Source organism: Conger conger, chromosome 6 (genome assembly GCF_963514075.1).
Source record: "Conger conger chromosome 6, fConCon1.1, whole genome shotgun sequence".
Taxonomy (NCBI): domain Eukaryota; kingdom Metazoa; phylum Chordata; class Actinopteri; order Anguilliformes; family Congridae; genus Conger; species Conger conger.
Window position 1 is genome coordinate 11,642,675 of NC_083765.1, and position 23,412 is coordinate 11,666,086.

Sequence of the window (23,412 nt, forward strand, 5' to 3'; positions counted from 1 at the left end):
AGAACACAGAAGGGATCACAAGAAATAGGTTAAAATATGGATGAATGCGTTAAGCTGCTAATAGGACAAAACAAAGCAGGAAGAAAATGAAGCATGGCACTCAGAAAACAGGGCCACGTTTCCCGATAATACAAAGCATTAAAAATGCTTTGGGAAATGCAGCCGAGACTAGAACTGATTTGCTTTATACTATTATAGTTGTGCTCAGGCTATCATGTTAATACACTGTCAGAAAAACGGGTACAGTCACTGGCTCATATTTGTACCTTAGAATACTAACCTAAAAGGGTAAAGTGAACAATTTTATAGGTACAGTTAATACACTGTCAGAAAAACGGGTACAGTCACTGGCTCATATTTGTACCTTAGAATACTAATCTAAAAGGGTAAAGTGAACAATTTTATAGGTACAATTTTTTTGACAGTGTATTTTGGCACAGATTCACCTTCATCAGTTATCTCAACTGTTGAGAATGTAAATATGGCAGAGCAGTCTTACTCAGGATCTCTCTGATGAGTGCAAACACTTTCTGCTCCTTGATCATGTTGCTCCTCATCTTCTCGATGTCAGTGGGGGGAGGGGGCTGGTAGAAGCTACAGGTACTGTCCCGCCGGGCACCCAGCACTGCGTCTGGGTCATCAGGGGATTGGGGAGGGGTGAGATCATTTTTACAGCAGGAATACAAAAAACCAGTCTGACCTCTTGAAGACATGCATTTCGAAGTGGTGGTGACTGACGTAGGCATGCGATATTCAAACACTTTTCACCACAGGCCTACACTTAAATTTTATTTGTATTGAATTTCTCCTCAAGAAAAAACTAACCATAAAGACTTTTCGAGAGGGTCTTAGGCAAGAGAATGACATACATGTACACAAATATGCAGGAATACACATGTCAATACTAAAATATCTTAATATGTGGGAGCTTGGGTTAACCCTCATTCACCTCATGCTTGGAATACATATTGGATGTTCAAGGATCACACAATCCTCACAAGCTGCTTTTTGAAAATCTTTTGATAGAGGATTACCTGAGTTTTCTTCAATGGGAACATCCCCATAGTCATCCTGATCAACTTTTTTCAGAACCAGCGCAAAGAAAGCAGCAAATCCCAGGACCTACAGAGTGAAATCCAATAACTACATCAGCACCAAACTCACACTGAAATAATGAGACTGAATGCTTCCCACTGGACTGTACATCACACACAACAGTTGGTGCCCCGGCCTTGTGTAAGAAATATTGAACATGCGATTTGAAGAGACTCCATCAATATTCTTGAAAGTTGACCTGCTTTGCAGGCAATGAAGCCAAGTGCCTCAAACTGAAATTGGATTTGTCATTTGATTTTGTCAAAGGTTTGTCATTGGGTTCACAGATCAGCACAATGCTGATCACTATTTCTGCACTAGAAGAGCAATTTGAGCAATTTAGAAATTTGAGTTTTCATCATGATGGATGGTCATGCAAAGCATGAAGACACACACTTTACCTTTGCCCTGCCTGACCCATTGCACTCATGTGCATTGCGATAACAATTTAAGTTCTTAAATACGTTGCACTGGACCCTGCCTGAGACATCGGGAGAAGGTTGCGAGCGGAATTGGGACAACACCTTGAGCGGCTGGGTGATGAAGATGCTCTCAAAGAAGGACACAACCATGGAGACGAGCCAGCTGACCGAGCGCTCCAGCCCGTAGGTCAGCCCGTAGATCATGGTGAAGTAGGCCGAAACTCCACTGGTCGCCGCCACCAGCAGCCAGCCCACGAACACGAACCACCAGGGCAGGCCGCCTTTGCAGCACTTTCCGCCACCGGTACCGGCATCTTCGGGCGGGTCCCCGGAGGTGGAGCCGGAGGACGAGAGGTGGGAATTCAGCAGGCCCTTCATGTGCTGGACCTGCTGCACCGCCCGGGCGTGGCTGTCGGGGTCCGGGAAGCGGGCGGGGCCCAGCAGCTCCAGCTCCTTCTCCACATGCAGTAGCTGCCGGTACAGGTAGTGGTTGTAGTCGCTCCGCCGCTGGCCGTTTCCCCCCGCTGAGTCGGGCCTCTCGCCAGGGCTGCTTTCTGCCAAAGTCACAGTAATGCTGATATCACCTTACTGTAATGGTGTACATATTTGCACATTATACATTATATGCATAATAGCTTCAAAAGCTCCCTGCTTTAGTCACATATACAATTGATATACACTCAGTGATCACTTTATTAGGTAGACCTGTACACCAGCTTGTGAATGCAAATATTTAATCGGCCGATCATGTGGCAGCAACTAAATGAATGAAGGTGACAGTAACGCAAAGCATTGCAACAGTGGTATGCAGAAGAGCATCTCTGAACACACAATGCATCAAAAACCTACAGAAGTAGAAGACCAATAAGTCTAAAAAAATAAGTCTAACGCTCGCTGAGTGTATACAATCCATTATTAATGTTTGATATCACTATTGCAACCGCGTATCAGCCAAACAACTTTTCCATACTCAATCATAATATCACCGAAATGTTGCTGCAATGTTGTTGGGCAGACTGTTAAAATTCTTGCCCTGGTTGGAGTGGCAGCGGAGTGGAGGTGCCGGACCTTGCAGGTTGACTGCTCCCAGGGTGAGCACCAGAGATCCTTCTTTCTTGCTGCTGTCGCTGTAGAACTCTTCGCCGGCCCGGTTATGCTGCCTGATGATTTCCTCCACCAGCGACAGCAGGGCGTTGATATCGGCCGTCCGGCCAAATTCCGCCTCCAGCTTTGGGATGGGACTCTTCATGGTCTTGGAGAGTGACTGTGCTATCCTCTTGATGTCCTGAGACAATTTCACAAGTAAATCTTTAACTGATGATGCACCACCCTTCAGGGATGGCAGGCATGTTCTGCACAGGAGCCATGGAGCGCATCATTACAAGCGAAGGCCTGAGCACGGTGACCAGGATGGTTTACCTTGATGATGGCATCAGGGGTGATGTCCCTATGGCCGCTCTGTGGAGAAGGAGGCTCAGATGGGGACACACGACCAGTCTTTCCCTGCTTGCCCGACTCCGATTTGGGCTTCTTCGGCTTCCTCTCTCGGGGTCTGGTGTTCCGGAAGATGCTCACAATGAGAAGGTTTATAGGAAACATTATTATGGAGCTCTGGATGCCAATCATCACCTGCTGCCAGGTGAACTCAATCTGACCTGAGGGAGGGAGAGAGGTGTTACATAAATAAAACACTGTTATTATTATTATTATTATTATTATTATTATTATTATTAATAATAATATTAATAATGATTCATTTAGTGGCAAAAAAGTGAAAAACAATGGAGAGAAACATACCCAGGTCCATCTTCTGTTCTGCTGGATCGGTGGGGACACCGTAGAACATGATGCTGGTCAGCATGGTGCAGAGCAGCAAGGAGAAGCAGCACGAGACTCGCTGCACGCGGGTGAAATTGCTGTTGGGGGGACGGCTGATCACAGAGAACCAGATGTGGCCGTCACGGAGGTCCTTAGCTGTCTTCATGAAGAACAGATTACTGCGAGAGGACGGAAGTACGTAACGATTGTATCAACTGTGAGCAGAGCAAATAACAACCAAGATGGCAACTCTTCCAAAATAGCCCAATGATGAGCTCCTCCATGAATATGAAGAAGCAAGCTGTACTTTACAACAAAACATTTTACGACAGCAAATTCAGAACAAATCACATCCAAAATAGGAAGAAAATGTAGGAACATTACACAAAAAGCGAGTTTTTTTTTTGGCTTATTATTGCAAATTATGTATCTCCTCTTTGGCCATTTCCAGACAAAAACCCACCTGAACCTCTTCAGCTCCATATCTGAGGCTACAGGGAAGACTTTGTCCAGGATGAAATCATCCATATCTACAGCCAGCCAGGAGCTGCACAGGAAGTACCACCTCTCTCCTGTCTCAAGGTCTTGCACCATCACTTTGTCTACATACCTGTTGGCGAAAGTCTTATCAAGTTGTGACCCTCTAGATGGACATTGCATCAACATAAATTTACTGCACTCTAAAAGTCACTTGTTTTGTGAAGAGCGTCAACAAAAATATGGTCACTGATGAGGAGTCTGGTGCCACCTCCCTCCCGGCCCCCCTCACCAGGCTGGGTGGCTCCCTGAGTTGTCATGCCACAGCCTGATGCTACGCAGCTCCCCCAGCGAGAAGGGCGTGGTCACCAGGAACATGTCCATGTCTCCCCTCCCAAAGACCGGCTTGTCCGGGTCAGTGAGGTGGTGTGGCTCACTCTCCCCCTCCGAGCCCATCAGAGTGACAGTGACCTGCGGAGAGGAGCCGGTGAGCAACAGATACCAGTCAGAGAGGAAGAGCAAGGGAGCCACTGCTGTACAATAAACCGAGGAGATGAACCAATAAACCAGCATGACACAGGATTCAATACTCGCCCCCAGGGGTTATCCGTGCATACGCCATCTAGCAAACCCCTGGCTCTTATTTCAGAGGTGAATTTTGGGCACTCCGCATGTGGTGAGGTGTCAGCTTACCTGTGCGGAGGTAGATGCCCCGCGCCGATGCCCTGTGCTGATGCTCAGCATGTAGCGGTACTGAGCCAGGGGGTCGTTATCCTGAAGCACGGTGACCTTCACCTGCAGAGCGGCCACAGAGGTCAGAGTTCACTAACCAAACGCACTGCTGACATCAGTGTACAAACTGACTAAATCCTTATCTTATCTTATCTGTGAGAGTGGTAGATGTGACAATTTGTCAATTTTTCCCTGCTGTACATATGGGCTTTTTTTCCCTCATTCAACATTATGGTTAGAGGTTCTGTACTTATTCAAAGTTACATTCAAAGGTGACCTTACAGAGACAAGAACTAAATGGTTACACACACACACACACACACATGCTACAGATACGTATGTACTGGTATTGAAATTGGTTGGGAGGTGACCAATTCTGAGACCTTGGCAGTGTCTTGGATGTCCTTCCTGCGGGCCCACACCACCACCAGCAGGTAGGCCAGGACGATGGAGCCCACGAAGCAGACCACCACCGGGTTGTCGGAGAAGGTGGCGAAGAGCTCGGCCGTGCGCGACACGTCCACCTTGTTGGGCATGACGAAGAAGGAGCTCCCGAAAAAGGTCAGGTGGTTGCACAGGCACTGAGTGACCGCTGCCGTGGTGAGGGGGCCGACCTGAGCGGGGGACACAAGCCAGTGGAGCCCAAACATTTCACAGCAGGCGGTCCCTGCCATTACATGGCACAAAGAGATAACAGTCTTTGCAAATAAGTAGATAACGTTTTGATAACTTCTTATGTGGATTTTTAACATACACTCAGTGAGCACTTTATTAGGTATTTATTAGACTTTGTTTTCAGACGTATTGGTGCGGTCTGCTTTTGTAGCCTATCCACTTAGAGGTTTGACATGTTGTGTTCAGAGATGCTCTTCTGCATACCATTGTTGTAATGCGTGGTTATTTGTGTTACTGTCACCTTCCTCTCAGCTTTGACCGGTCTGGCTCTTCTCCTCTGACCTTTCTCATTAACAACGTGTTTTTTCCCGCAGAACTGCTGCTCACTAGATTTTATTATACTCTGCAAAATCTAGAGACTGTTGTGTGTGAAACTCCTCAGAGATCAGCAGTTTCTGAGATACTCTAACCACCTTGTTTGGGACCAACAATCCCATGGCGCTGCCACACGATTGGCTGATTAGACAATCGCATGAATAAGTAGGTGTGCATAAAGTGCTCAGTGAGTGTATTTAAATTACATGATTTGATTTACAACAACCAGCACATTGACAAATGCAGGGGCTGTAAAACATAGGGTTGGGCTTAGCTGCATTTTCTTTTAACAATATGTAAAATGGCACAGGTGTGCAATGTTTGTGTGCAAAGGTACTAATGCAGCCGAGGGTGCACAGAGTAACAATGAGGAAGGATCCGTGTTCACGTTTAGTCAGAGGTTTAGCAAGGAATTCTGGGGCTGTGTGCCCCAATAATCATCACCACCATTCACTCCCCTAGCGACGGCCCTGCGTGTAGCATTTACCCTGCATCCGTGGTCGTTCCAGCGTGCTTCGGTCTCGTCCCAGTACATGCACTGAGCAGCGAAGGAGGTGACAGACACGCTGGCGTTGGTGGAGTTCACCCCTCCATGCACGACGGGTCTCACCAGGAGAAAGTACTCTCCAAGTCCCGCTGACAGGTACTGTGGACCCAGTACCCATATGTACTGCTCCTCTGCACATTCAAACATTCACTCACACAATTAATGACAAGTACATTCATTATAATGCAAATATTATTGTAGCGTTGTTATCACTTATTGATATAATTATAGTCTTTGCCTCCTTCCTCGTATTAGGCTACTAACTACTTCTCACTATACTACTATTACTACTGTCAATCGGCATCATTACCATCATAATCAGCAATCAGCATAATCATAATGTAAACTGCTTTTTTATATAGTACTTCGCTGCGTATAGCAATGACACTTAGCAGGATAAAACTCAATAATGAACAGAAGTCCTTGCTCGATAAACCTGCCGCTGTTTTGCTTGCTCTGCACAGGAAGCTACATCACCTGGCGGGGCATCTGGGTGGGGCAGCTGTGACTGGGCCTCATAGTGCGTGTCGTTTGGGTAGTCCTGGAAGCCTAAGAGCAGGTGCAGGGTGATGTTCTCAGAGGGGTCCAGCCGGAGCACCAGGGAGACATTGGGTGCAGTCACATTGATGGCCACCGTGCTGAAGTTGCCCAGGTCCAGGACTGTGCTGTTTACCTGTGGCGCCTCGGGCCGTGGCAAGAGGATCTGGGAAAGTCAGACACACCAGAGTGGTAAAATATGAAGTACAAGTTTTGTTTCTGCCCGCAGAACTGCTGCTCACTGGATGTTTTTTTGTTTTTCACACAATTCTCAGCAAACTCTTGGGACTGTTCTGTGTGAAAAGCAATTTCTGAGATACTCAAACCACCCAGTCTGGTACCAACAATCATTCCATGGTTAGAACACATTTCTTCCCTATTCTGGCATTTGGTCTGAAAAACAGCTGAACCTTGCTGTCACATGATTGGCTGATTAAATATTTGCATTAACAAGCTGGTGTACAGGTCTACCTAATAAACTGCTCAGTGAGTGAGTATGGTGGTTGCCTAAAGGTTAGTAACACTATACACATTTTCATATATGTCAAATAATATCAATGAATCAATCAAACTCTCTCCTTGCTGCCCCCACCTCCTTATCATAATACCAATTATTATGATCCATTACATTGTAAAAAAGGAAAAGTCAACCACCCCAATAAATATATGAATACTAGGCCATATACAATGTGCTCTGACCTCGATTTCCTTGTCCAGATTCTGCACAGGAATGACAGAGCCATCATTTCTGGTGAGGGAAAGTGATCCCACCGTCCCACTGATGGGATCCTCCTCATTCCAGGAGAAGGGGTTTGTCCCCAAGCTCATCATCTGAGGATCAGTAACAGGAGAGATAAGTGATCGGACGCGAGCAGGGAATCGGGACATTTACGTTACATTACATTATTGGCATTTTGGCAGACACTCTTATCCAGAGCGACGTACAGTTGATTAGATTAAGCAGGAGACAATCCTCCCCTGGAGCAATGCAGGGTTAAGGGCCATGCTCAAGGGCCCAACAGCTGTGTGGATCTTATTGTGGCTACACCAGGATAAGGACCACCGACCTTGAGTGTCCCAGTCATTTACCTTAACCACTACGCTACAGGCCACCCCTCAGACATCAGACATAAACTCACCAATGGTTTGAGATGATTTTTCAGAATGCTTCAAACAAGCTGCTCAAACACAAACTCAAATGTACAGACACTGACACACACACACACACACTCGCAGTGAAGCCCTACCCACCCGCACATCCACAGGTTCGCCAGAGAACAGCTCTTCCTCCAGGGGTGGGAAGGCGAAGCTGACACTGCTTCTGTTCTGCACACTGAAGGGCTGCATCTGGAGCTGGCCTGGCTCCATCCTGAACGACAGCATCAAAAACACCAGCCCGTTTTTCTCTGGGTCTCCACTCCCCTCTCAGCTGCTGGCCACTGCGTGCCAGTCAAAGTAGCTTTTTTCTGTACTTATGGCGGATATAAGGGCATCCTAAACCAAATGCCCATAATCCAAATGATAATGTCTCACTAATGAAGAAATGGCAGAAAATACAAATAAATGACAAAGGTTTAATTTTCTGTTTGGACATGGTGTGTCCTTGGTTAAAGAGGGAAAAACTGCGACTGTAAGAATTATGGGAGCTCTGTCCAATACATTTGTTTATATTTAGGTAGTTTGAAAAAGTATAATTGCAAACCCTACGGCACCTTTTGTTGTAACCCATAATTTAGGGAAGAGGGGGGTTCTCTGACCTGTTGACGTAAACAGTGATCTTTGGGGAGGTGTAGACGATGGGCTCTTGATCGGCGCCCTTTCCAGCCAGAAGGGCGGACTGCACATTGTCCATGGTGTTCAGCAGCAAACTGGAGATCTCCCGCTAAGAGAGGAAGAGAGAGGAACTATTCCCCTTCCTTTAAGCTTTACTTAAAATGTGTCCATAAGCTTTACTAAAAAAAAAATACAGTGAAAGTTTTGGAGAAGCACTGTGTGGAAGGGCTGTGCTGATTGTCGCCCGGCCCTACAGCAGTAACACCCGGCCCTACAGCAGTAAAGCACCTTATTGCTTGAATTGGAGGTCGATGTGAAGATATGGCTGGCTGACATGACGATGGGCCCCGCTGCCTGTTTCACATGCTCTGCCTCCTCCTTGTTGTTACTGTTAATGGATATCAGGACATGGCTGAGGTTGGACAGCAGTGTGCTGGCCTGGACCTGGAGGAGAACCACAGAAGTGATCACATGGACACAGCTTGAATAATTCAAATATAATTAATCTCTTCGAACATACTTCATCCCCCTGTTTATTTTTTTAAAATCTTTGTCCCAATTTGAACGGCCATTGTCACTGAGACTACATATCACACAATGCCACATCATCACTGAGCTTAATCTGTCCCCTCTACCTGAGCGGATGCTGTCAGCTCATCAGCCTGATAAGTGAGTCCTTCCAAGGCCGCAGCAGTAGCCACCACTTCCACACCATCACTACTGGGGTCACTCTGCAGCACTGCGGACATGTTGGCCAACATCTCCTCCCGCATCTTCAGAAGAACACATGCCAATCATCACACACCACTGCAATGAAGCCTTTGTAAATGTATGCAGGATTACTTAGAAACATACTGTTCTGCACATATCCACCCATACATCTAAATTTATCAATCACAAAAAAAGATGTTTTAAAATGTTTGTATTTGCTGAAAACCTCAAAAGACAGGATATTAAATTGATCAGCCCTCATGCTAACAGCCAGCTCTCCATCAAGGTGTATCAGCACAGATCTCTGACAACTACTATAGCCATGTATAATGTCTGTACGTCAAACAAAATGTGCTCATCACACAATTCATAATCCTAGATTACTGCACAATGTATGGGCAATTTTGCATATTAAAGGTTGAGGCAATATACTTATTTTGCACTTTTCCAAATCATGCCTATGTGTCCAATTTGGAACCACATATCTACTATCAAGTGAGGGGTCACTTGAGACACCGCTCCAACTGTCCTTGTGCCTCGTGACGGGGCGACGGGACGACGTGACGGGGCGACATGGCTCAAGGAAGTAAGAGCAGTCGTCTGGCAGTCGGAGGGTTGCTGGTTCGATCCCCCGCCCGGGCTGCGTCGAAGTGTTCAGTTGTGGCAAACTACTGTGCATTCACAGTCACTCAATGATAGTGTCACCCAGAAATCACTGATTCTCACTGAGGGAATAAACATTATAATGTTGTATGTATGGAATGTATATACAATTTACCTTGTATCTGTCGAATTTATCAAAATAATAATATGTTGTTAGTGTTAATGTTAAGTTAATGTTAAGCAAATAATTGGGTATGAATGAAAAAGTGTTGTTCTGCACAAACTGAATATATGTACATTCTCTCATGTCATATGTAATGAGAAAGATCTCATATCATCCAGTCAGCTAGCTAGTGAGGTGGATAACTAACATAGCTGTTTATGTCCACTGACCAAGCTGGTCTGTTTTTGGTCTCTCTGGCTTTATCCAACACGTTTTCACAAATTGTGACAGACTGCGTCTACTGTCCCTGTGCTAGCTATGTAATGTCATTTGATTACCGTCACAAAATAACGTTGCCCATTCATGTCAGCATTGTCTCAACATGTTAAGTCGAAGGACAATTAATCATAGAAATCGAATTCAAGTGTAATAAAATGTAATGAAATTATTAAAAGTACATATATTTCTGAATTTCTGACAGAATGAGTGGTCTTGTGTCGGGATCTGTTGGATTTAAATTGAGTTATTTTTGTCCAAAAATGTTTTGACATAGAAATGGCACAACATAGCTATACCAGTAGTTGGCAAGCCCATTGCCATTGAAATAGACCTGCAAAATGGCATTGGTTTTGAAACTAGTGAGATATTGAGGTTCACAATTTGCTATTTTGAATGGAAGACCCAACCAACGCAAACATATGTGAGTGCTACCACGCTCACTATAATAACTCCAATGCAAAACATTCTATGGCAGCAGCTATTGGTTACTTGATTAATCATTATGAGATTATTGTATTGTATATTTTAGATTCAATCATTCCTCTAGCCTTCACCCACAACCACATACACCTGCATTCCTGCACCATCATACAGACTGACCTCCCATACCGACCTCCACACACACACACACACACACAAGCATACACACCAATACATACGCAGACACACACACACACATACTGTATACATGCAGACACACATAAGCATGCACACACACACACACATACTGTACACATGCAGACACACACAAGCATGCACACAAACACACATATACTGTACACATGCAGACACACACAAGCATGCACACACACACACACACACACACACACACACACAAGCATACACACCAATACATACGCAGATACACATACACATACTGTACACATGCAGACACACACAAGCATGCACACACACACACAAGCATGCAGACACACACACACACACACCTCCATCCTGTTGCTCTTCTCCTGCTCCCCCCCAGACCCCTCGTTGAGCTTGGCGGACACAGACTGGTACATCTGTGCCAGGGCTGAGCCAGTGAGCTCCCCCTGCTGCTGCAGCATTGACACCTGCTGTGAAACCTGGGCCTGGAGGTCCAGCACGGTGGAGTTTGACTTGGTGTCCGTCACCTGCACAAAGCACAACACATTAAGACGCAGGCCTGTATTCCTTATCCAGAGAAACCTGGATAACAATGTGTCCATAAAGGTTTAGGCAAAGAGAATATCTCCAGCCATCAGTGTTATAGTCAGTAGAAGCAGGCAGCAACATTGGGGTAAATGCCATTTAAATTAAATACATTCAAAGAAGACTGCAGATGCCTCTCTGACCAGAGAAGCTGCTCTTGAATGATAAGATGATAGAAAGCTTGCCGACTGAGACCCTTCCATGGGCATTGCCTCCAAAGCTCCATTCTGCTGTCAGCTTGAGCACACTAATAAATAGATTCAGGTCTATGGGGCTGGCTCAGGCAGTAAGAGCAGTCGTCTGGCAGTTGGAGGGTTGCCGGTTCAATCCCCCGCCTGGGCTCTGTCAAAGTGTCCCTGAGCAAGACACCTAACCCCTAAATGCTCCTGACGAGCTGGTCGGTGCCTTGCATGGCAGCCAATCCCCGTCAGTGTGTGAGTGTGTGTATGAATGGGTGAATGAGAAGCATCAATTGTACAGCGTTTTGGATAAAGGCGCTATATAAATGCCAACCATTTACCATTTATGGGAGATATGTGATGTGTGTGGATGGTGGGATTCAATATCTGTTTATGTTTAGACAGGAAACAAAAACACGGACAGTTCTCCGTAAATTCACTGTGGTACGACCTTGAATTGTGACCCATGTCCCAATAGCACACCTGGGCAGACAGGTTGGAGCTGCTGCTCAGGCCTGACTGGGTTTCCATGATGACAGACAGAGTCAGCCAATAGTCATTGTTCTTGTCACCGAGAGGGAGGAAGAGTGACTTCATGGCTGGATCATTTCCACAGTGTAGATTTTTACCTGAAAGAAACGACAGGAGTACAATAGAAAATATTACTATTGGGATTCTCAACTGTGGTTCAACTCAACAGGGTACGCTGTTCTTTGTTTTCACCTGAAATTCAGTACCCAGTCAATATAGAACTAATTCTCAATTAATTTCACCATAGGGTACTTCAAAAGACCAGGCTAAAGCAGTCTAGAGATTATAATCAGGGAGACAGAACTGGGGGTGTGTCAGCCTTCTGAGGTGTGAATGTATGTGCCTGTGTATGTGCCTGTGTGTGTGTGTGTGTGTGTCTGTCTGTCTCAATGGGAGTGGCCTAGCAGACATCCCACATTAAGACAGACCTGGCTTTTTTGGTGCCAAAATCACCAAACAGGAAGTGAGCTCATGTATCGACGCCAAACTTGGTACATAGACTCAATACCCCTTCCTGAGGACGTGCAAAAACGTGAGTCATTTGACCACTGGGGAGCGCCGCAATAAGTAAAAACACAATAATGTTGCCCAATAATGTTGACGTGTTTGCCTTAAAAAAGAATGATTGTGTGTGGTTGTATCTTGGGAGACCCCAAGAGAGAGACATCCATTACAGTCAATCAGTAATGGCGGCAAAGTCGGCAAACAGGAAGTGAGGCCATAACTTTTTGCACTGCTTTGATGTATGCAGTAAGCAAAAATGTGTTTTGCCTAATAACTGATGATGTATTTGATAAAATAAAAAAAAATGTTCTCATGTCTCAGGTGATACCGTGAGAGGTCGGGTAAGGCCGAAACATAGCAACTTTTCATGTCAACCCATTTGATATGGTCACGATATTGGATTTTATCAAAAGGTTTACTGCAAAATTTCCCCAATCTTCACCAAATTTGCCTCACAAAAGTTATCAGATGGATTTTTTTATTTTCAAAATCGTTTGTTCAGTACAGCCAATCGAAATTTGCAGTGAAGCTGCCAAACATAAGTGAGGGCATATCTCAGCAACGCTATCACGTGTTGATACCAAACTCGGTATTTGGATTTTTGGATTTTGGAAAAAATTGTGTCATTTGACCACTGGGGGCACTGCAATATGCAAAAACAACTTGTTGATGTGTTTTCCTTAACAAAACTGATTCTATGTAAGCTGAGACATGGCAACCTGTCTCAACTTAATTGATGTTGCTGCCATATTGGACTTCATCAAAATGTTTAACAGCATTTCAACACCAAGATATTTTGTCTAATCTTCACCAAACTTCAGATCATCTTCAGACCAACCCTCATAACACTTCTCGGATGCATTTTTGATTTTCAAAAACATTCATCTATAACAGTCAAATCAAAGGCCAATGATCTAAACAGGACACAAGGTCATATGTAAGTTAAAGCAAATCTTTAGTTAATTGACATAAAGCTTGATATCAGTGCTTACGGCAAAACTTCTAACACGATCCGATCAAGTTGCCATGGCAACCCTGCCCTGCTGGACTATTTGGCCCCCTCAACCCTGCCTGCTTGCAGGTTTAATTGATAATTGATATTTTTGATAAATATTACCGAATCATTATATTTAACATGTTGGTTAAGTGAGGTGTTAAAACTGCTGTATTCATAAATTGCTGTTTTAAACACATTTTACTTAATCCTCACCCCAACACAGCTTAGACCCAGAATCATGTCATGAATCTGCATCATGAAGCAGGATAACAGAGTTAGCTGGATAACTGCACTGAGTAAAACCCAGAACCCTCCCAAATCTGGAACATGGACTGAAGTAAAAAAAAGCTGTTCCGAGTTTTACTCAGTGCAGTTACTTTCTACTACTTTCTGAAACAGGACCCAGGGCCAGGACAATGTTTGCAGACCCCTGCATTAAAATAACATTCTGTAAGACTTCATCTTGGAAGGTGGCTGCTACCAACATAGCACTTGTTCATCAATTTCAGTATAGCTGAGTCAGTTGACCAGTTTTACCTATTCATTTCTATTGCTGCTCTTATATATATTTTTCATGCCACTTTTTCGCCCACTGTCACTGTAAGACATGGACAATGTCTTTGCTGAATGAATGCAGTCAATCGTACTGATAGAAGAACAAAGAGGCCCTCACCGTTCCCACTGCTGAGGCAGTACGTGCAGGGGTTGGTTGAGCAGAATGGCATGGGTATGGAGCAGTGCACAGTGAAGGGCGTCAGAATGGACCCCTTCAAAGGGGAGATGTTACAGATGAGGGGGCCAAGAGGATTGGAGCCGGGATTGGATCCGGGATTGGAGCCGGGATTGGAGCCTGGATTGGAGCCGGGATTGGATCCGGGATTGGATCCGGGATTGGAGCCGGGATTGGAGCCGGGATTGGAGCCTGGATTAGATCCGGGATTGGATCCGGGATTGGAGCCGGGATTGGATCCGGGATTGGATCCGGGATTGGAACCGGGATTGGATCCGGGATTGGATCCGGGATTGGAGCCGGGATTGGAGCCTGGATTGGAGCCTGGATTGGAGCCGGGATTGGATCCGGGATTGGAGCCGGGATTGGAGCCAGGATTGGAGCCGGGATTGGATCCGGGATTGGATCCGGGATTGGATCCGGGATTGGAGCCGGGATTGGAGCCGGGATTGGAGCCTGGATTGGAGCCGGGATTGGAGCCACGATTCAGGTCAATGATGTAGCTGGCAGATCCGGACTTCCCGTTGGCTATGCCTGGAGGAGAGAAACAGTAATATGTCAATGTCACATACTTAACCCTTTCAGTCCCATGCATAGCTACCATAAAATCTATCTAAACCCCTATTAAAACCCAACTAAATTTTATCAACTTTTCCAATCTTCCCTTGGGATTTGGGTGGAGCCATTTTATGTTGGGCTGGAAAGGTTAAGTTACTATTTCCATTGCTATTTCACAATAATTCATAATAATGCATTTCAGGAAAAACTAAGCCATTTTCCATTTTTTAAATGCTAATTAAATGGTAAAAGCAGGATTATTCATGTTAGCACCAGTCCCCCTAAAAAACATGGCAGGCATCCACAGATCATCAGTTCTCAGAGAGAAGCAGTGTAAGGTTTTTTTATTTTAAATTTATTTATTTATTTATATTAGCTCAGGTTGCTTAGTGTATGTCGCTTTGTTAACATTCTGGAAAAGGTATGAACCAAAGGTGGGGCCAACACTTTTGACCTGAGCGAAAATAACTTCATAATATTTTCAAGTTCAGCAAATGTATATGAATATTTAATTCAAAAGTTTTGAATCGAGCTGCAATTAGATTAGAAAAATGTAAGTATACATAGCCTCACCTAGGGCCACATATTTGATATTGGCTTTGGCAGCTTTCAGCTCTTTCTTGGGCACTTGCAGGCTGCTGACAGCTGTTGCTTTCAGTTTTAGATCCGCAGGCATTTGCTTGTTGTAACACGCCTTCAACTTATCCTGAAAGATTAAGCCCCCCAAAAATATTGGGACAGTAGAGTGGAATAAGACATTTGAATTTGACATCAAAACATGAAATTATAAAATCGGCTTTTAATTCATGGTAATATGTGTTTTACCATTTTACAGAAAGGTTTGTGTTGATCGTTATCTATTGACCCCTATCAGTTCCTCTGGCAGCCATGGATTTTATGATAAATATGCAGATGAAAGGTCTTCCTCCGACTCCTGTCTATAGAAGCTTAGCCATAGTCTGTGCTATAAAAAGAAGCAGCTTATACAGTGGGAGCAATAATTATTTGATCCCTTGCTGATTTTGTTGGTTTGCCCGTTTACAAAGAATGGAACTGTGTAGAATTTTAATCATAGGTACATTTTAACATTGAGAGACAGAATATCACACAATAATCCGCAATATCATATAGATTTTTATAAATTTATTATCGTATTTTTGCATGAAATAAGTATTTGATCCCCTACAATAGCAATAATTCTGGCTCCCACAGACCAGTTAGTTTTCCATTGAGAAGCACTCCTGATCTCAACTCATTACCCAAAACACCTGTGTCAACTCGTTAAATCGTTATGGAGCTGTATAAAAGACACCTGTCCACACAATCCAATGTTTCCACCATGGCCAAGACAAAGGAGCTGTCTAAGGACATCAGGGACAAAATTGTAGACCTGCACAAGGCTGGGATGGGCTACAAGAAAATAAGCAAGCAGCTTGGTGAGAAGTTAAAAACTGTTGGAACAATTATTAGAAAATGGAAGAAACACAAAGTCACTGCCAATCTCCCTCGGTCTGGGGCTCCATGCAAGATCTCGCCTCGTGGGATATCAATGATTATGAGAAAGGTCAGGGATCAGCCCAGTACTACACAGGAGGAGCTTGTTAATGACCAGAAGGCAGTTGGGACCACAGTCACGAAGAGAACCATCAGTAACACACTACACCGTGAAGGATTAAAATCCTGCTGCGCTCGTAAGGTTCCTCTGCTGAAGAAGGCACATGTACAGGCCTGTCTCAAGTTTGCCAAAGAACACCTGGATGATCCAGAGGAGGCTTGGGAGAAGGTGATGTGGTCAGATGAGACCAAAATAGAGCTATTTGGCATCAACTCGACTCGCGGTGTTTGGAGGAAGAGAAATGCTGAGTACATCCCCAAGAACACTGGAGGTGGAAACCTTATGCTTTGGGGGTGTTTCTCAGCTAAGGGGACAGGACGACTTCACCGTATTGAGGGGAGGATGAATGGGGCCATGTACCAGGAAATTTTGGGCGACAACCTCCTTCCCTCAGTGAGAGCACTGAAAATGGGTTGTGGATGGGTCTTCCAACATGACAATGACCCAAAACATATGGCCAAGGCAACAAAGGAGTGGCTCAAAAAGAAGCATATTAAGGTCCTGGAGTGGCCTAGCCAGTCTCCATACCTAAATTCCATCAAAAATCTGTGGAGGGAGCTGAAGCTGCGAGTTGCCAAGCGACAGCCTCAGAACCTTAAGGATTTGGAAAGGATCTGCAAAGAGGAGTGGACCAAAATCTCTCCCAAGATCTGTGCAAACCTGGTGAAAAACTACAACAGTCTGACCTCTGTGCTTACCAACAAAGGTTTCTCCACCAAGTATTAAGTCCTATTGTTCTATGGATCAAATACTTATTTCATGTGAAAATATGATATGAAATTTATAAAATGTATATGATGTTATTATTGTGGATTATTTTGCGATATTGTTCAATGTTAAAATGTACCTATGATTAAAATTCTACACAGTCCCATTCCTTGTAAGTGGGAAAACCTACAAAATCAGCAAGGGATCAAATAATTATTGCTCCCACTGTATATTTCAGGTTTTCATCTCAACCACTAAGACATACACTAATCACTACACCAGCTGATTTCACCCGGTTGTCCCCTCCTCTCTGGTTGGGGGTGCGTTAAGTAATTAAATCAGCTGGTGTAGTGATACGGTAGGTTGGAATGTAAGCCTGCATACTCTGGGCCCTCCATGCCACATGACTAGGCACTCTGCAATTTGTTGTGCAAAATTTATTTTGTGAATATGAACATTGTGTTAATGGTCAAATTAAATTATGCTTGCTAATAATATGAAGATGAAGAAGATGGCAAAAAATAGCATGCATAATACCATTAGTTGAAGAGGAATTATATCTGATAGTAAGACAAGTAACTTACATCTTTTTTTTTTGAGCTCTCCTCTATGTACCATTTTATAGTCTGGCAGCCTGGACAGGCCAGTTGTAGGTGAAGGTCTTGATTGACGTTTACTGGGTTGCAGGCAGAACAGCTGCAGAGAAATGAATGTCCGCTTTCAGGGCTGACACTGATCTGTGTACTGTCAAACAATCTCATGTGCATCAATTGTATAATGGATATATCACATTAAGGAAATTGGATGACCAGACTTGGTGACCTGGGTCTGATCACATACAATATTGTGTGAAGGTCAGCTTACAAAAATACATTATAACATTAACTTTCCAGGACACCTGCCTGCAGGCGCGAAACAGACCCAGACAGCACTTCTAGTTTTATTACCAGATATTTTAGTTGATATTTTAGTTAGAAGAGTCAAATCATAGCTAAATGCAAAATATATTACTAAACCTATAGATGATGAAAACACATTTACCTGAATGCCAACATCAGCACATTCATATTCACATTCACAATCTCGAACAAGTCATACAGACCGAATGGACATACATAACATTTGCAGGACAAATTGTGGCCTTCTGATGGTATGGTGGTGTGAATGCAAACTAAGTAAAATGAACATCTTAATGGCTACAGGTAATTACACAACCAGTGAATGGAACTACCTGCCTACTAATGGTATTTTTCATATAAAGCAGAGCCCACACCCGCAATTCCAAAAATTCATGTTTGGCACATTGAATGTCTTCGTAGGGTGTGGGGAAATAGTGCAGCCCATAAGTGTTTGGACAGTGACTCAAGTTTTTGTTGTTTTGCCTCTGTATTCCAACACATTGGACTTGAAGTTAAATAATGAATATGAGCTTAAAGTGCAGATTGGTTGCTTTAATATGCAGGTATTTACATGTAGGAATTGCAGCCCTTTGAATACATGTAAAGCATACATTGCTTTAGTTCATTCATGACTGAAGGCAACCCCCCCCCCCCCCACTAAAAAAATATAAAAAAGTAAAGAAAATCAGGAAGGGGCCAATAATTTTTCATGGCACTATAACTCTATAAGCCACATTCCAGAATCGATATTACACTGCCAGCCTAGCAGTTTGGCAAAGCTACATTTTTCATGCAGTTCTTACCTTATACTTATTTTCAAGTCATTCTTTGGAGTTACAATTACACATTTGGATGCTTTCCCAGTGTCTTCCTTTGGACCCTTTTTTTGGGATTTTTTGGATTTTTTGGATGCTTCCACATGATATTTAGCGACGGCAAATGTGTCCGGCATGCAGGCCGTGCTAATTGTCAGTTTGTCCGAATCTGAATCCAATTCAGTCTTACATTTGCCCTGTTTTTTGCATGCGCCAGCTATGGTGAGAGATAGAACAGAGGAAAGACATGCATTATTATAAGTCTTGTTCAGAAGTGTTCAGAACAAAATCAAACCAACAATGCCCGTGACATAATTCATTTCATCACATTACCATAATACTCAATTGAACACAAATGCCTATGTAAGCATGACAGCTGTAGTATGAATTGCAATTCTACCATGATACCAGCTATCTAACTGTACTGCTAACTATTATCCACGCTTCCACTTTCTGTAAAAGATACTGTATGTTCAAATGAGCTTAATGCATTTTGGTTCAGTATGGGATTCATCCCATACTGAAATATGACATTAGATCCAGTCTGGATGAGGTACTTTTTGATGAGGTGAAAACTTAAATAGCAGACACTTGTATAATAGTTAGACTGCATATAAATGTAATATTTTTTAAAAACCTCACTTACTGCAGTCCCACTCGAAGGTGTAATCCCCACTGCTTCCTTGCAGGTCTTTCACCTCGAGTGTGACAGAGTCACCAATGGTGGGATTGTCTGGCGTCATTTTGATTTTCGTTTTGTCATTTGATTTGGCCCGAGGGTATCTGGCATGTTCATCAGTCTGTCAACAGAAAATATCTTTAGCATGTGAGGTGATCTGAAATATTTGTATTTGTTGGGAAGTATGAAAAAGGGTGTCATTACAAAGTTAAATGGCGTAAGCAGAGTTTTAAATAAATGTTGAATCAACTGTGGCACATATTACCAATAGTGTGACCACCACACCACACATACAGCTATTTCTTCATTACTTGTCCACGATAGTGTATTTACTACTGTATGTGTGCCGTAAGAATAAAAAGGCATCATGCTCCAGCAAGGATTACCAAAAAATTATGTGAAACATAATTGAAGGTGTAAGAAAAAAACACCATAGGAGACACATGCTTCTTTACAAGCGGTCCATTATAGGTGAAACACACAAAAACTGTAGTTACTGTGAACTGTACTGTGAGATAGGGATGGTGCTATAATAATTATGGAAAACAAACCACCAATTTTCGGGGATCATCAACATTAGATTGGATGTGTCGTGACTGTAATTTTCTTTGTAATTTTATTGCACTAAACTAAAGTTTATGCAAGATGACATTGCAAACATCATGGCATACATCAAGAAAAATAGAACAAAAACATGAATTGGAACATGTGATAAATAAAATGGCAGATAAGGTGGGGTTTAGAAGGGAGATGGAGTAGCACAAAATATGAAATAATTATTTGTGAATAATCAGACCGACCTGTGTAGAAATCACTAATGATTTCATTATATCGAAAAGAGCATGTTCAATAGCCACACTGGCTAATCTCACCTCATTGATTTGAGAACTGTTGCAAGCCACAGTTAAGTTTCCAACATCCAAGTTCATCTCTGAAATTCCGTTTGTTGCTTGGACATTCACTTGGAGTGTTGCAGTTTGAAAATATTTCATGTAAATATCCATCAACCTGTCAGCTGCAATTGAAAAAGAGCACTTATACTCATTTGTCCATGCAAATAAAATATAAAAACATATGCCGTGTCAAAAATCAAAAGTTGCCAATAATAATTTAGAATAATGATGTGCAAAATATGAAACAGTTTTTAATTAGAATTGATATACTGTTATCAGTCACTATCATAAAATCTGGAAACACTTATACTGTATATCTCAGGGCGACATCAGCACAGGCGATATTGGCTCAGGAGGTAAGAGCTGGCAGTTGGAGGGTTGTCAGTTTGATCCCGCCCTGGGTGTGTCGAAGTGTCCATCAGCAAGACACCTAACCCCTAAATGCTCCTGATAAGCTGGTTGGCGCCTTGCATGGCAGCCAATCAGCATCGGTGTGTGAATGAGAAGCATCAATTGTTCAGTGCTTTGGATAAAGGCGCTATATAGACACCATATACTTTCACTTACATTAATACACTCACCAAGCAATTTATTCGACTTATTTTTTAGACTTCTACTGCTGTAGCCTATCCACTATCCACTAGTTTTTGTTTTTTGCACCACTCTTTGCTAACTCTAGAGACTAGTGTGCATGAAAATCGCAGAAGGTACTCAAACCACCCTGTCTGCCACCAACAATCATTCCACGGTCAAAGTCACTGAGATCACATTTTTTCCCCATTATGATGGTTGATGTGAACATTAACTGAAACCCCTGAGCCATGTCTACATGATTGTATGCATTGCACTGCTGCCACACAATTGGCTGAGTAGATAATCGCATGAATAAGTAGGTGTAATAAAGTAAAATCTTTCCTAATAAAGTGCTCGGTTAATGTATACTTAAAATAATCGTGTATCCCATTTGAGCATAAAGTGGACAGACAGACACCTTGGGCATCGACTGCGATTCCAAACTCTTGGAGGCTGCTGTTCATCGTCTCCCTCGTCTCGTAGACGCTGCCGTTGCCGTCGGATACGCGGAAGAGCACCTGCACGGGGGACCCGTGGGCCAGCGACACGCTGACCCGGAGCGCGGACCCTGCACACAGCTCCTCCCCCGACGACACCACCCAGGCCTCCAGTCCCTCCACGGGCTCCAGGAAGCAGGCGAGAATCCCCGTGGAGATGTCCACAGCGCTGACCTGGTTGGAGGCCAGGAGGGTGAGCTGGTGGCAGCCGGGTCCCAGCTGCAGCTGGGCGGCCTGGTCCACTGTGATGTTCTCAGGCTGTATCCCCCGCTCGGCTGCCACCTGGGCCAGGATCATCTTTCCGCTCTGCACTTTGTAGGTGATGTTGGTCCCTAGAACAGCAAGTTATATGGGATTTTTATTAAGGTGTATTATTAAAGGGTTTCATTCCTGTACATGAATCTATGTATCTTTATCATTACCTCATATAAAATTATTTTGTATGGTTTTGTGCTTCTTTTGCGAGCCTGCAATATAATGGGATTTCCTATGACTGACTGGTGGTTCCCCAATTTTCTAGGTAAGTGGTCATCTAAACTTATAGAGCCTGATCAAAGGTCTTTGAACAAAGGTACTGCTTATGGCTTTTTGTTACTTTTTGTTGCCAGTTATCATAACTACAAGAGCTTCACAACCTGCTAAAACAACTGTCTCTTCTTTTTCAGAATGGTTAGATATGACAATTCTTCTCACATGTCACGGAAACTCATTAATTTAATCATTTCATAACCAACAACAAATATTGGTGCCTACCTGCTTCCACCTCCACTTGGATGTTCAACGTGCTGCCATAAAGGGCCTTGCAGTTTGTGCTGTCCCCTGATTGGTTCAAATTGTAGCACCTGATGACACCAAACTCGCCAATTGGCTCTTGAATGGTTATGGTTTTCTGGGCGGTCACATGCCACTCACTGGTGGTGCACTCCACCCCGACAGTGAAAATACCAGGCCGGTTATACTTGTGAACAATGCTGCTTTCTGACCTGAACATAAAACAAAATGAACATCCTATATTACACCCAGGGACTCACCACATGTGACACAAATAAATATGTATTACTGACTGTTGTCACAACTTGCCCATGTTTAATAAGAATGACATAATTCGCATGCAATTTAAACTGTTCAAAGTTTTGTTTTCCCCCAAATTGGAGTGTGTAATTGTATATTTTCTCCAGGCTTATTGCTGCAGCCATTTCATTGGTTCAGGAGAGCACATACATGCACGTATACTCCTTCACAAGCAGAATGCAGGTACAGATACCTGGCTGACCATAGTGGGCAGCCGTTGAGGAGACATGGACAAGCCCGCATCCTAAAACCCACCCCCATGGGCAACATGGTAGTGCTCCCATTTCATGACCCATCGTGGTTGGACTCCCAGTAAAACCGTAAAACCGGCGGCGGTGTCAGACAGAATGGTGCAACTCACTTCTCTGGACTGTAGGGGTCGACAGTGTGCCCGTCCCCTGCGCTGAGGGTGCAGGTGAGATTACCCTGGAAAGGGTGGAGCAGCCACTTTACCGTGATTGTGACATTGTCAAAAACGGCAGCCAGCTTGCTCATCAGCAGATGGAGACCTGCCAGCAACAGACGGTCACAATGACATCAGACATTATTTCACTCCATTAAACTGCAGCCTTATCACTACAGCAGCTTTATCTGAACATAAGGGGCGGCCCGTAGCGTCGTGGTTAAGGTACATGCAAAGTCGGCAAGGTCGGTGGTTCGATCCCCGGTGTAGCCACAATAAGATCCGCACAGCTGTCAGGCCCTTAAGCAAGGCCCTTAACCCTGCATTGCTCCAGGGGAGGATTGTCTCCTGCTTAGTCTAATCAACTATAAGTCGCTTTGGATAAGAGCATCTGCCAAATGCCATTCATGTAAATGTAAACATGG

At 43.8% G+C, this 23,412-nt stretch overlaps 1 protein-coding gene across 1 annotated transcript in view; it reads right to left on the reverse strand.

Annotated features, from left to right (window-relative positions):
* The window catches only part of pkd1l2a (polycystic kidney disease 1 like 2a), a 35,998-nt gene that overhangs the window by 6,980 nt on the left and 5,606 nt on the right, over positions 1–23,412 (reverse strand). The window contains exons 5-30 of the mRNA XM_061245231.1: positions 22,946–23,093; positions 22,267–22,496; positions 21,433–21,845; positions 19,514–19,671; positions 17,742–17,853; positions 15,408–15,540; positions 14,220–14,810; positions 11,998–12,143; positions 11,095–11,277; positions 9,027–9,164; positions 8,680–8,835; positions 8,376–8,500; positions 7,870–7,987; positions 7,318–7,449; positions 6,559–6,784; positions 6,022–6,212; positions 4,928–5,158; positions 4,506–4,607; positions 4,105–4,283; positions 3,799–3,945; positions 3,315–3,514; positions 2,937–3,172; positions 2,586–2,802; positions 1,620–2,071; positions 1,031–1,122; positions 500–645 (exon numbers count right to left, since the gene is read on the reverse strand). Coding sequence (XP_061101215.1) covers positions 500–645; positions 1,031–1,122; positions 1,620–2,071; positions 2,586–2,802; positions 2,937–3,172; positions 3,315–3,514; positions 3,799–3,945; positions 4,105–4,283; positions 4,506–4,607; positions 4,928–5,158; positions 6,022–6,212; positions 6,559–6,784; positions 7,318–7,449; positions 7,870–7,987; positions 8,376–8,500; positions 8,680–8,835; positions 9,027–9,164; positions 11,095–11,277; positions 11,998–12,143; positions 14,220–14,810; positions 15,408–15,540; positions 17,742–17,853; positions 19,514–19,671; positions 21,433–21,845; positions 22,267–22,496; positions 22,946–23,093 — 5,202 coding nt within the window. The remainder of the gene's footprint in view (positions 1–499; positions 646–1,030; positions 1,123–1,619; positions 2,072–2,585; positions 2,803–2,936; positions 3,173–3,314; positions 3,515–3,798; positions 3,946–4,104; positions 4,284–4,505; positions 4,608–4,927; positions 5,159–6,021; positions 6,213–6,558; positions 6,785–7,317; positions 7,450–7,869; positions 7,988–8,375; positions 8,501–8,679; positions 8,836–9,026; positions 9,165–11,094; positions 11,278–11,997; positions 12,144–14,219; positions 14,811–15,407; positions 15,541–17,741; positions 17,854–19,513; positions 19,672–21,432; positions 21,846–22,266; positions 22,497–22,945; positions 23,094–23,412) is intronic.